Genomic DNA, 11,124 nt, shown 5'->3' with positions numbered 1-11,124 from the left:
TCACTAGACAATGGTTACCACTAAGGTACTGGAAGCAGGACAAGAGATAGGATCCAGAAGAGGGTTACAATGGACTCCTGAGGAGCAAATTTTAAAATGATCCCTTCTCTAACCTGGGTGGTGGTCACATGAGTGCTCGTGTTCACCTTCATATTCTTTAAATTGTACATCTATGTTTCACAGTTCTATGTATCTCCAAATTTTTAAATAAGAAATTTCAAAAAAAATTTTCAGATTTTAACAGCAAAACAGTCATGAACATACATGATCACTCTGTTCTCTGGAAAGCAAGGAGTGACTGTTTCTCTCACTTTCCAGAAAGGATACCAAAGTATGGAACTGTAAGTGTTGAAACCAGATCTAGAACCCAAGGTCAAGGTTTCGCCAATCAAGTATTCACTACCCAGATTCTCCCAGCACAGAGGAGATGCATAGGAAAGAAATCGTAAATGTGGTATAAGCTGCCCCATCTCAAAAAAGACTCCGAATAAGGCTCTTTAAGGCTTCCGGCAGGGACACTTTATTTTTTGGTTAAAGCCACATTGATTGAAATGCCATAAAAACAAACATGTAAACAAGGTATCAGAACTTTGGTTCACTGAGAACACCTCACACCTAAAACATCTGAGGTACAAAGGCACCTTGCTAGGTGCTAGATAGCCTGATTTTGCTGCAGCCACCCTGACCCAACTTTTGTGGCCAGAGGTGGCACAGGCTGACCAGAGAGGTCAGGACCCAGGTCACCCAGGACCCTCCCCAGTCGGTTCTCCCTTTGCTCCAGACAAACATTTATTCCAACAAAGTCCCAAGTGATAGGGCCTGGAACATACAAAGGTGTCTGTCATGTTGAACTTGAGGATGACATGGGCTGTAGGGCCAGGAAAGGGAGGGGCAGAAAACGAAGTCAGTCAACTTCTGTTGATCCACATGGCCTCAAGAACTCCTGTCCTCGTTCATGGAACCACTTATTGGAGACTGTGAACAAAAGGAAAGTATGTTACAATCCTGTTGGTTAGTTTAGCAGCCAGAATGAATGACTCCTTCATGATGAACCCCACACTGGGCCCTGGAACTCAAACATGAGTAAGATATGGTCTCACACCTCAAGCTGCTCATGAGCTGGTAAGGAAGAGCTCTGTATAAATAGATAACTGTTCAAAGGTGATAAAAGATACATACGTGTACATTGCCATGGAAACTGAACCAAAGGGCATCTAACCATGAAGAGGAGACTCCAGGCTGGGACATGATAATGAACAGGAGTTATCCAGGGAAGAAGATGGATATACCAGATGACTCCTTTATCAAGGTGGTCCAAGAAGTAGGAACAGGATAAGAAAGACATCAAGGCATGAACCACCCTGGCATGTATGAGGGACCTCAAGCAGCTTGATATTACTGGGAAGGAAATGAGATATAGAAGCCAAGGGTGAGGAAGCCTGTCAGGACTGTGGAGGGCCTGGACCATCAACCTCAAGACCTGGGGACCAGCTGACCCGGTGTATATACTTAAGGCAGCAGAGGAGCAGAGCCGGTGCTAGCACTGTCTGTCACCTGAAGCCGTGCCCCCAATCCATGTGACACGCCAGTTCATTCCTTAACACAGACTCTTAGAATGATAAAACAAATTTATCCCAATGCACTACTAAAGCCATAGAGCTTTTATTTTTTTTTTTAAAGATTTTTATTTATTTATTTGACAGACAGAGATCACAAGTAGGCAGAGAGGCAGGCAGAGAGAGAGAGAGGAGGAAGCAGGCTCTCCGCTGAGCCGAGAACCCAATTCGGGACTTGATCCCAGGACCCTGAGATCATGACCTGAGCCGAAGGCAGAGGCTTAACCCACTGAGCGACCCAGGTGCCCCAAGCCATAGAGCGTTTAAAGTAGAAATGCACTTAGTTGAAAAAAATTAAATTGTCTACAAAGCTTAAAATGAATAAACAGCGATTTTCTACCCAACCCTTCCACTACGAAACCCCACTTCAAGAGGACACTCAATATCTTTTATTGTTTCTTCTATTTAACCACATATTTCTTTCTTTCTTTTTTTTTTTTTAAAGATTTTATTTATTTATTTGTCAGAGAGAGAGAGGGAGAGAGAGCAAGCACAGGCAGACAGAATGGCAGGCAGAGGCAGAGGAAGAAGCAGGCTCCCTGATGAGCAAGGAGCCCGATGTGGGACTCGATCCCAGGACGCTGGGATCATGATCTGAGCCGAAGGCAGCTGCTTAACCAACTGAGCCACCCAGGCGTCCCTAACCACATATTTCTAAATAACATCCTTATACTGCTATCTCTTGACTTTTAATTTTTTAATTCTTTTATTCTACCTCTAAAACACATACTTATCACATCCTATCTTCCCAATAGTGTTAAATCACAAATTTTAATTAAATCAACATACAGTGCTTTCATTATCATGTCACGTAAATGTTGCTCATACCTGAGCCACCCAGCAGTGTATGCTGACATTTCTAGTACAACGTTTTCTTTTCCCTGAAGTCAGCAATTGTTTATTTTGTTTCTAATTGCCTAACTTTCTGTGAACCTACCACTCTTACCCCCAAAACTCTCCAAGAGGTATAAACACCTCTGTTTGCAATCACTTCCTATCATCCTCACCCAAGCCTCTCTCTGGTTCACCATAGCTGCTTCCAGAACAAAGCTCAAAGCTCTGGCTTCAGTCTCTGTAATTTGGTCCCAGACTTGAGCCTCATGTTCTGGTCCCTGTGCCACAGGCCTCCCCTTATTTAAGGGACAAAACAGCTGGACTCCACACCCATGATGCCAGTTTTAGTGTGGGCCTTGTTCCATGTGAGCCTTGCTTTTCTGGGTCACCCCTTCCCCATTCTGATTCCAGTTCTCTCCCACTGCTCCCTCAGAACCCCTGCCTGAAGCCACTCCTCTGGGAGCCATCCTGAACCTACAGTGGTTGTGTAGCTATTCTTCCTTGGAGCTCCCTCAGCAATGTGGGCATCCCTGAACGTGTTCCCAACCAGCTGTCCTGGCCCATAATTAGCTTTGAGGACAGCTACATGGCTGGATGAGACAACCAGTTAGTAGGGGGAAAAGGAAAAACTCAAAAAGGAAAACAGTCTTGGCACTGTGAAAATAGGGCAGCAGGCACCTCCCAACTCAGAGTCTAAGGCTGACCACAGAGCCCAGGTTAAGGTCACTCACCCCACTTGCAGCCCACAAGCACAGGACAGGCAGCGTGTCTCGTACGGTAGTCACCTTCCCCACTCCGCAGGAGGTTATACCAGAATACAGCAGTGCCCTAGGAAAAAGAGACAGCCCATCAGACAACACTCTTAGATACGGGGCTCAAGGACAACACCTCCCTAGGCAGAAACACCCTCACCTTCCTGTGTACAAAGGGACAGGGCTCTGGCATTCCAGCAATATAGAAGTATCCACCCTTCATGGTGGGGCAGGTGTTTAATAACCCACCTTCCCCCAAAGGGCCTTCCCTTCCCAGCCCATCTCCCCAGATAGAAGCTGAGGCTACAATGTCAGAGTTCAGGCAGGGAGGGGCTAAGGCCGCTCACAGTAAGAGTCAAGCAGCCAGGGAGTGGGAACTGGGAGCTTCAACCTGTGACCCACAAAAACCAGAACTTACCTTCTTCGGCCAAATCGCAGCCCCCAGATCAGGAAAAACAGTGGCACCACCAGCTTCTACATCACTCATCTGGGAATACAAAGCATAGAGCTTGGCCCCTGTACTCAAAGCTCTCAGAACAACTGAGCCACCAAGGACACTAGTATGCAGATTACCTTTCCTGAGCCAGAGTGGCACTGCTTGAAGGCTCTGCTCCACAGCCGGCCCTTCCACCAAGAGAAGCTCATCCAATGCATTACCCCTCCCTAAACCCTGCTTCATCTGTGTGGTTCATCAGGATAGTCCTATGCCAGGGGCACTTGAGAGTGGTAGCCCTGTAGGAGACCCAAACCCTGGCTGTCCTCGGATGGGAACAATCCAAGTCTGTACATGGAAAATGCCTGACGGACCCCCCGCTCTCGCATCACCATCCAGCCTGGGCCACACCTTGGGCACTGTGCTCTGGGAACTGCCCTAACTCAAAGCTCCCTGCTGCTCCCAACACCATCTATCTAGCCCCCTGTGCGGGCTCTGTTTCTCAGTTCTAGCACCACCCTCACCTTCCCAGAACGGCAGCCCTCCCCCAGGGCCAGCGCGGTGAGCACACAGGGTATGGTTCCACAGGCCCTGCTTTCTCCCAGGGAGGCTTCCAACTACATGGAACACAAGCACCACGGTAGGGAGGCTACACTTAGGACCACAAAACGGGCCTCAACTCCTGCCCAAGGCACCACTTCGCTCTCATCTGGCTGTCTCACTTCAAGTTTTTTGTCTACGATGTAATAAAACATGGAGTTTTAAAAATATTTCCACAGGATGCATGCCAGACAGACTAAAAAGCACTCAACAGACATATGGTAAATGAGTAAGAAGAAAACCTTTGATGGCTTCCCACAGGCTTAGGGATCAAATCCAGGCTCTTTTCTAGAACCCAAAGGCCCTGTCTGTCTCAGCAGCCATTCTCTCGCCCCAGCCACTCTCGCCTCAAGCGCTGCCTCTGAGTCACACCAGTCTTCTTCCCTTTTTCCACCATCCCCAGCCCCTTCCCTTTTCCAGGTCTCCACACATTCTCCCCTCCGCCAGAAACCATGTTCCACCAACTAATTTCCACTCAACCTGCAAGTCTCCACTGACACATTACTCCACAGGGAGGCCTTCTCTGAACCTCAACCCTGAGCCACTTTTTCAAGGTACTTGTCCCCACAGTAACTAAATAAATTACCTCTCCTGTGGTTAAAGCAAGTCTCTCATGTTAGACCATAAAGCCCACAAGAGACTCCACTTGTCCTGCTCACTAGCACGTTCATGGCCAGCCCCAGAACATAATAACTATACACAAAAACATAAATGAGACATCAAAGGAAAAGATGGCCACAGGATTCCATCTCTAAGTTACTTGACAGTCTGTATGCCTCTTTAGAGCAGGCTCTCTAAGCAGAGGGGAAAGCAAACTGCTCCTCGTGTGAGAGGTAAACCTGACGGCCTGTGGCTGGAGCAAAGGCAACAGATGGGAGGCAGGCCACTGAGCTCTGGAGAAACAAAGGCAGCTTTCATTTAGGAGGGCCTCATGGCAGCCTCCTCACTCTGCTGCCAAGGATGGAACTCTCCAGAGCACTCACCCCAAAAGTCCTGACTAGCACTGGGCCCATCAAAAAGAGCCAGAGATATGAACGTCAGGGATGTGGGTGAGCACAGAGATGGGAACACAGACCAAATCTCTCCTCCAGCCAAGAAGAGTGCTGAGGGCCAAAAGGGCCCAGCCACTGAGCGGCAGCTGGTGATATCAGCCCTGACAAGAGTGGATATGAGATAGCACTCTGGACCCAGATTCCCCGAGGGCCCATTTGCTGCATGCATCATACTCACGTAGTTTAAGAACGTGGCCACACGATTCCCCGTCCCTAAACGCTTGAAAGCATCTTGCTCATTTTTCTATAAAATTAAGTGAGAATGAACAGGTGGACCTGGCCCCAATACTTACATAGTTAAGAAACGTCGCTAACCTATTCCCCTCCGTTTTGAGGCCGCTGTCAAAAGGTCGCTGCAACAAACAACAACTTTCACCCACGTTTGCAGATGATTCCACCCCCACTTACAGGACTGGGGCCAAAAGGGTCAAGGGACAACACTAAGCATGTGTTCCATACATCAGCCTGGACCATGGTTTTTCCTTTCAGCAAAGAAAACCCTGGCCAGGGCACAGGGGGACGGGGGCAGGAACAGCTTTCACAAAGACCTAGTCAGGGCCCATGCTTTATAGTCATGGCACAGTGAAACAGCTAGGCTGCACTGGGCTCCAAAGGCCCCATGTTCCTGATTTGGACTTTTCCAGGAACAAAGACTTGGCCCTGGTAAGGCATGGGGTGGGGGTTGGGGGGCACTGATGTCAAGTCTGAAATGTTCTAAGAAGCTTCAGCTTTCTCAAGTCAGAAGGAGCAGGGCCCTCTACAACACCCATGGTTTGGACCTTACCCTAGAGAAGTCAAAATGTGGCTCGTATTGTCCTCCCATTCCATAATTAGCAACCTGGTGGGAAATAACAGCAATGGACCTTGTCAGCAGCATGAACAGTCCTGAAACAGCCCATCTCCGCAGGGACACCGTGTCCCCACATGAACCAAAATAACCTGCATCCTTAATAACCAGAACCCCCAAGTGCATCCCCTCGAAAGTAGATGGTAAGTATGCCCTGCCAGCACAGGAAGCCCACATGCATCCAATGTATTCATGGCTCTGTCGCAGAGTCAGGCCACAGCATAAATGGGGTTTCCCAAACACAGCAAACTGGGCAACCTGCAGGCAGCCCCTGTGGAGAAGCTCCAGCCCTTCAGGGACCCTCAGAGGGCAGAAGGGAGTGCTTTCCTTGAGACAGGCCCTGGCTGGGGCCCTATTTGTTTGCAGGATAATAGAAAGATAATCCAAGGAAATCCAATGAGAAACCCAAGACAGGAACTTTGCTTTTATGCTAGCTCGGTAGCTCCTGAGGACCTGACACTGCCCCTACCCCAGGTCACTTCACCCTGGTTGCTGTCCCAGGTCAAAGGGAGCCGGGAGAACATACCCTACTCCCTCTCACAGTGCTTCCCTGCAGGGAGTAGCTGTGCATCCAAGTGAAACAGCAGGCCCCGGGCAGCTGACGACTGCTACGCCCTCAGCGTCCCCAGAAGGAGCCTGTGCCTGGAGTAGGACCTGAGCCATCTTAGCTTCCACAACTACCAGACATCATTAATTGGACTATAAGCTGTAAATGCCCAACTGAACAGTTTACCAGCACAACGTAAGTCTTAAGTCAAACATGGTTATTCTAGCCACAGTGGACAGAATGAGAAACAAAGTTCAAGACAAAGTGCAGAGTCTAATAAGGAAGATGATAGATCAGGTGGTACCACCGATGTCCACCTGGGAACACTTGGCTACTGTATCGTACTGAAACCCTAAAAACCTCTGGGGCTCAGCTATCGGTATTCAGGAAGTTGGTATTTTTTGCATATCCTTTTTGGCGATTCCAACAGTCAGATGTGAGAGTCTGCAAAAGTGGCAATAATTAAGACCTATAGACATGAGGGAGAGAGTAGGAGGGGGGATACTTTACAAAAAAAAAGAAATCCTCTTATTGGAAAAGAAAGCAGGATCTATCAAATGTGACGTAGTGAATTAGGACAGCATGATTTTCAGGGTCTGCAAAATTAAAAATTTTGATATGAAGAAAATATGCTATCACAAGCTGCTTCAGCCTTCAAGATGCCTGCACCAGAAATACCTGGAAATCCTGTCAACAGTGCGAGGAGGCCAGATTCAGCAGATGACCCTAAGCCTGGAGGTGCATCTAAGAAGGGAAGTGCTACAGCCATTGATAAAGTCACATTACAAACACTTTCATAGGGAACTTGGAAGAAAATTTTCAACATGACTGGGATTAGGGTGCGAATGCACTCTGCAAAATTTGATCACCGCTTGATGCGGGAACTGCAGAAAATGACTATATTTTCCAATACTCCCATTTGCGGGATGGGATGCTTAAACTTGCAGATGTCATGGAATGAAAGAAGCCACATCACCACAGCAGGCTCATCTTTTAAGTTTTGGGAATCCCATTGAATCATGCACCGATGCTATTGTGTCTACACTATTTAACACTGTCCCCAAAGACTGCAAGTGTCATGGAAGCTTGTGGATGTGCAATTGTGGATGTGGGCAAACTCCAAGCCCAGACTCACAACTTTAATAACAAGCAACTATACATCAAAACCGATTCCTTGGCTAAAATTAACAAGTCAGGAAATGATATGTTGGCAAGGATGCAGAGAAAGGGGAACCCTCCTACACTGTTGGTAGGAATGCAAGCTGGTGCAGCCACTCTGGAAAACAGCATGGAGGTTCCTCAGAAAGTTGAAAATAGAGCTACCCTACAACCCAGCAATCATACTACCGGGTATTTACCCTAAAGATACAAATGTAGTGACCCGAAGGGGCACGTGTACTCCAATGTTTACAGCAGCAATGTCCACAATAGCCAAACTATGGAAAGAACCTAGATGTCCATCAACAGATGAATGGATAAAAAAGATGTGGTGTATATATACATGCAATGGAATATTACTCAGCCATCAAAAATGGAATCTTGCCATTTGCAACAACGCAGATGGAACTAGAGTATATAATGCTAAACAAGATAACTGAATCAGAGAAAGACATTCATCATGTGATTTTAATCATATGTGGAATTTAAGAAGCAAAACAGAGGAGCATATGTGAAGGGAGGGAAAATAAAATAAGATGAAATTGGAAAGGGAGACAAATCATAAGAGACTCTTAATCACAGGAAACAAGGGTTGCTGGGGGGGGATGGGATAACTGGGTAATGGGCATTAGGAGGGCATGTGACATAATGAATCCTAGGTGTTATATGCAACTGATGAATCACTATGCCTCTGAAACTAATAATACACTATGTTAATTAATTGAATTTAAATTTAAAAATAAATAAATACCGCCCCCCCAGCCAAAAAACACCCTGATTCCTGTGATAGCATTCATTTGACTCATTAGATGTGTTGTTACAAAAATAGAAGAGCCAATCATTTGAAAACCATGAGTATTTATTATACTGAAGTCAGAGTGAAGACAAAAAAAAAATGGTCAGAAATTACTTTTTTAGTAAAGCTGAGACATCAAGTCAGAAGTGCGTTCAATCTTAGAGAATTCTGTCATCTCCTCCACTATCAGACAAGCCTTCATCCAATTCATAAGAAAGCCTCAATTGCTTTTTCTTCCAAATGATCGATTGCAAACACACTGGCCACAGGTGAAAGAGTGTCAACAGGGAGCAGAAGAACCAGCTCCTTTCCAGAAGCCTGTAACATTTTGAGGGGCCAGGGAGTACAGGCTCTTGCTCGTGCCTAGGCACTGGTTATACCACAAACAGTCCGTGCTGAATGAGCACCTAGAGGGAGGTGCTGAAACCCAGGTCCCTGTCCCCCAGACCACAGAGGGTCAAAGCTTTCAACACTGCCAGCAGGCAAAGTTAATGCCAATATAGTTCCTAGAAGACAAACAAAAATGGGGCCTCAGTACCTGGGCAGCTGTGGTCTGGATCTTCCAGAAGAGCCTTGACTGTAAGAGACCCTCTACACGGAGTCCTGGCATTTGGATCCCACTCATCACTGACCTACAAAAGGATGATAGGCCAAACTTGATGGAACCAGGGTTGTGGCAGAGAAGCCAGTCCCAGTACGAAGCTGCTGCCTTCTCGGCTGCATGTGAGATAGTGGACAGAGCGTGTAGCCAGGGAGTCAGCTGGGAGGCCAACAGTGGCACAGGTCCCATCCAGTCTCCTCAGCCCACTGGTCCAGGGTATGGGATCAGCCAAACAGAATGCTGTCCTCGATGGGGGCCATGAGAGTCCTAACACTGGCTCTGACCGTGACAGATGCTTTATAACAACAGACCAGCTCCACAGAGACAGGAAACCCAACAATGCCAATAGAGACGCACCTAGTGCACTGAGAGTCCCTACTGCTCCTGAAATGGTGGAAGTAGGAGATGTGGCAGAAGTCCTCTATTAATGTGCTTGTTTATGGAACTACCTTAAAATTAAATTAAGCTTGGGGTGCATGTGTGGCTCAGTTGGCTAAGGATCTGAATCTTGATTTCCACTCAGGTCATGATCTCAGGCTGGTGAGATCGAGCCTCGGCGTGGACTCTGCTTGACATTCCCTCTCTTCCCCTCTCCCTGCTCACACACACTCTCAAATAAATAAAATCTTTTTTTTTTTTTAAGATTTCATTTATTTATTTTACAGAGAGAGAGACAGCAGAGAGAGAGAACAGAAGCAGGAGATGCGGAAGAGGGGGAAACCCCCCCCCCCCCCCCCCCGCCCAGGGAGCATGACAGGGGTGGGGCTGGACTGCAGGACCCTGGGATCATGACCTGAGCCAAAGGCAGATGCTTAATGACTGAGCCACCCAGGTGCCCCAATAAATAAAATCTTAAAAAAAAAATTAAATTGGGCTACTGGGTGACTCAGTCATTAAGTGGCTGCCTTTGGCTCAGGTCATGATCCCAGGGTCCTGGGATTAAGCCCTGTGTCAGGCTCCCCACTCAGTGTGGAATCTGCTTCTCCCTCTCCTTCTGCCTGTCTCCCCAGCTCATGTACACATGTACTACCTCAAATAAATAAAATCTTCAAAAAAAATTAAGTTTATAAACTCAACATTAAGTTGGATTGAACTGAAGATTATATAAAATTTTCACAACACTAAATGGTAATCAGCATGTATTTAAAAACTGGTGGATTTCACACAAATCCACAAAGAGGATCTTCAAAATTGGTTTTCTGATTGCTGACAGAGCTACAGAAAAAAAAAAAAGAAAAAAAAAAAACAACCTCAGTCATTTGCTTGATTAGAGAATCTTCTAAATGCTCTCCAGTTCAATATTCTAATGAAATCTATAGTTGCCAAGCCTAAAGATCAAAGGTGCAATCCTTAAATATACAGAAACTCTGGCCAGACAGACCCAAAGGACTCTTAAAAAATGCCAGTGAGGGGTACCTGGGTGGCTCAGTCGATTAAGCATCTGACTCAATTTCAGCTCAGATCATGATCCCAGGGTCATGGGATCAAGCCCCAAGTAAGACTCTGCGCTCAGCTTACAGTCAGCTTGAGATTCTCTCTCTCCCTCTGCCCCTGCCCCTCCCCCTGCTAGTGTGTATGCACGTGCTCTCTCTCTCAATAAATAAATAAAATATTTTTTAAAAATGCCAGCAAAACTTCTCTGGCAGTGTCTCAGGTCATTACTTTACAAAAAAACCCAGAAATTCCAATGTTCAGAAGGCAGCGTGGACAAAACAGATTTGAACTCAATATACAACAGAGAATATATTATTAGGAGCCCTACCCAACTGCCATGTGTCTTCACAATCACCTTCGAAATAAAGGCAGAAAGCCAGGGTTCCACAGGGGCTACTTTGAAAAAAGGTCTCCATTCTCATCGGCATCTCCCAACCTCTCACTTTTCTGACCA

General features: G+C 46.6%; 1 protein-coding gene across 2 annotated transcripts in view; it reads right to left on the bottom strand.

Annotated features, from left to right (window-relative positions):
* Nucleotides 1-495: 495 nt before the first annotated feature.
* Nucleotides 496-11,124, bottom strand: part of LOC111141223 (prolyl 4-hydroxylase subunit alpha 2) — a 48,892-nt gene continuing 38,263 nt past the window's right edge. Inside the window, exons 12-16 of one of the 2 annotated variants that reach the window (XM_022493636.1) lie at nt 6,072-6,125; nt 5,466-5,531; nt 3,621-3,689; nt 3,182-3,278; nt 496-975 (exon numbers count right to left, since the gene is read on the bottom strand). In XM_022493636.1, coding sequence (XP_022349344.1) covers nt 905-975; nt 3,182-3,278; nt 3,621-3,689; nt 5,466-5,531; nt 6,072-6,125 — 357 coding nt within the window. In that variant the 3' untranslated portion in view covers nt 496-904. Of the gene's footprint in view, nt 976-3,181; nt 3,279-3,620; nt 3,690-3,844; nt 5,532-6,071; nt 6,126-11,124 lie in introns of those variants that run through there. The other variant, XM_022493635.1, reaches the window with a different exon arrangement.

This window comes from Enhydra lutris, unplaced genomic scaffold, assembly GCF_002288905.1.
Source record: "Enhydra lutris kenyoni isolate GAN:26980312 unplaced genomic scaffold, ASM228890v2 scaffoldscaffold5, whole genome shotgun sequence".
NCBI lineage: Eukaryota > Metazoa > Chordata > Mammalia > Carnivora > Mustelidae > Enhydra > Enhydra lutris.
This window is presented reverse-complemented; position numbering and strand designations above follow the sequence as displayed.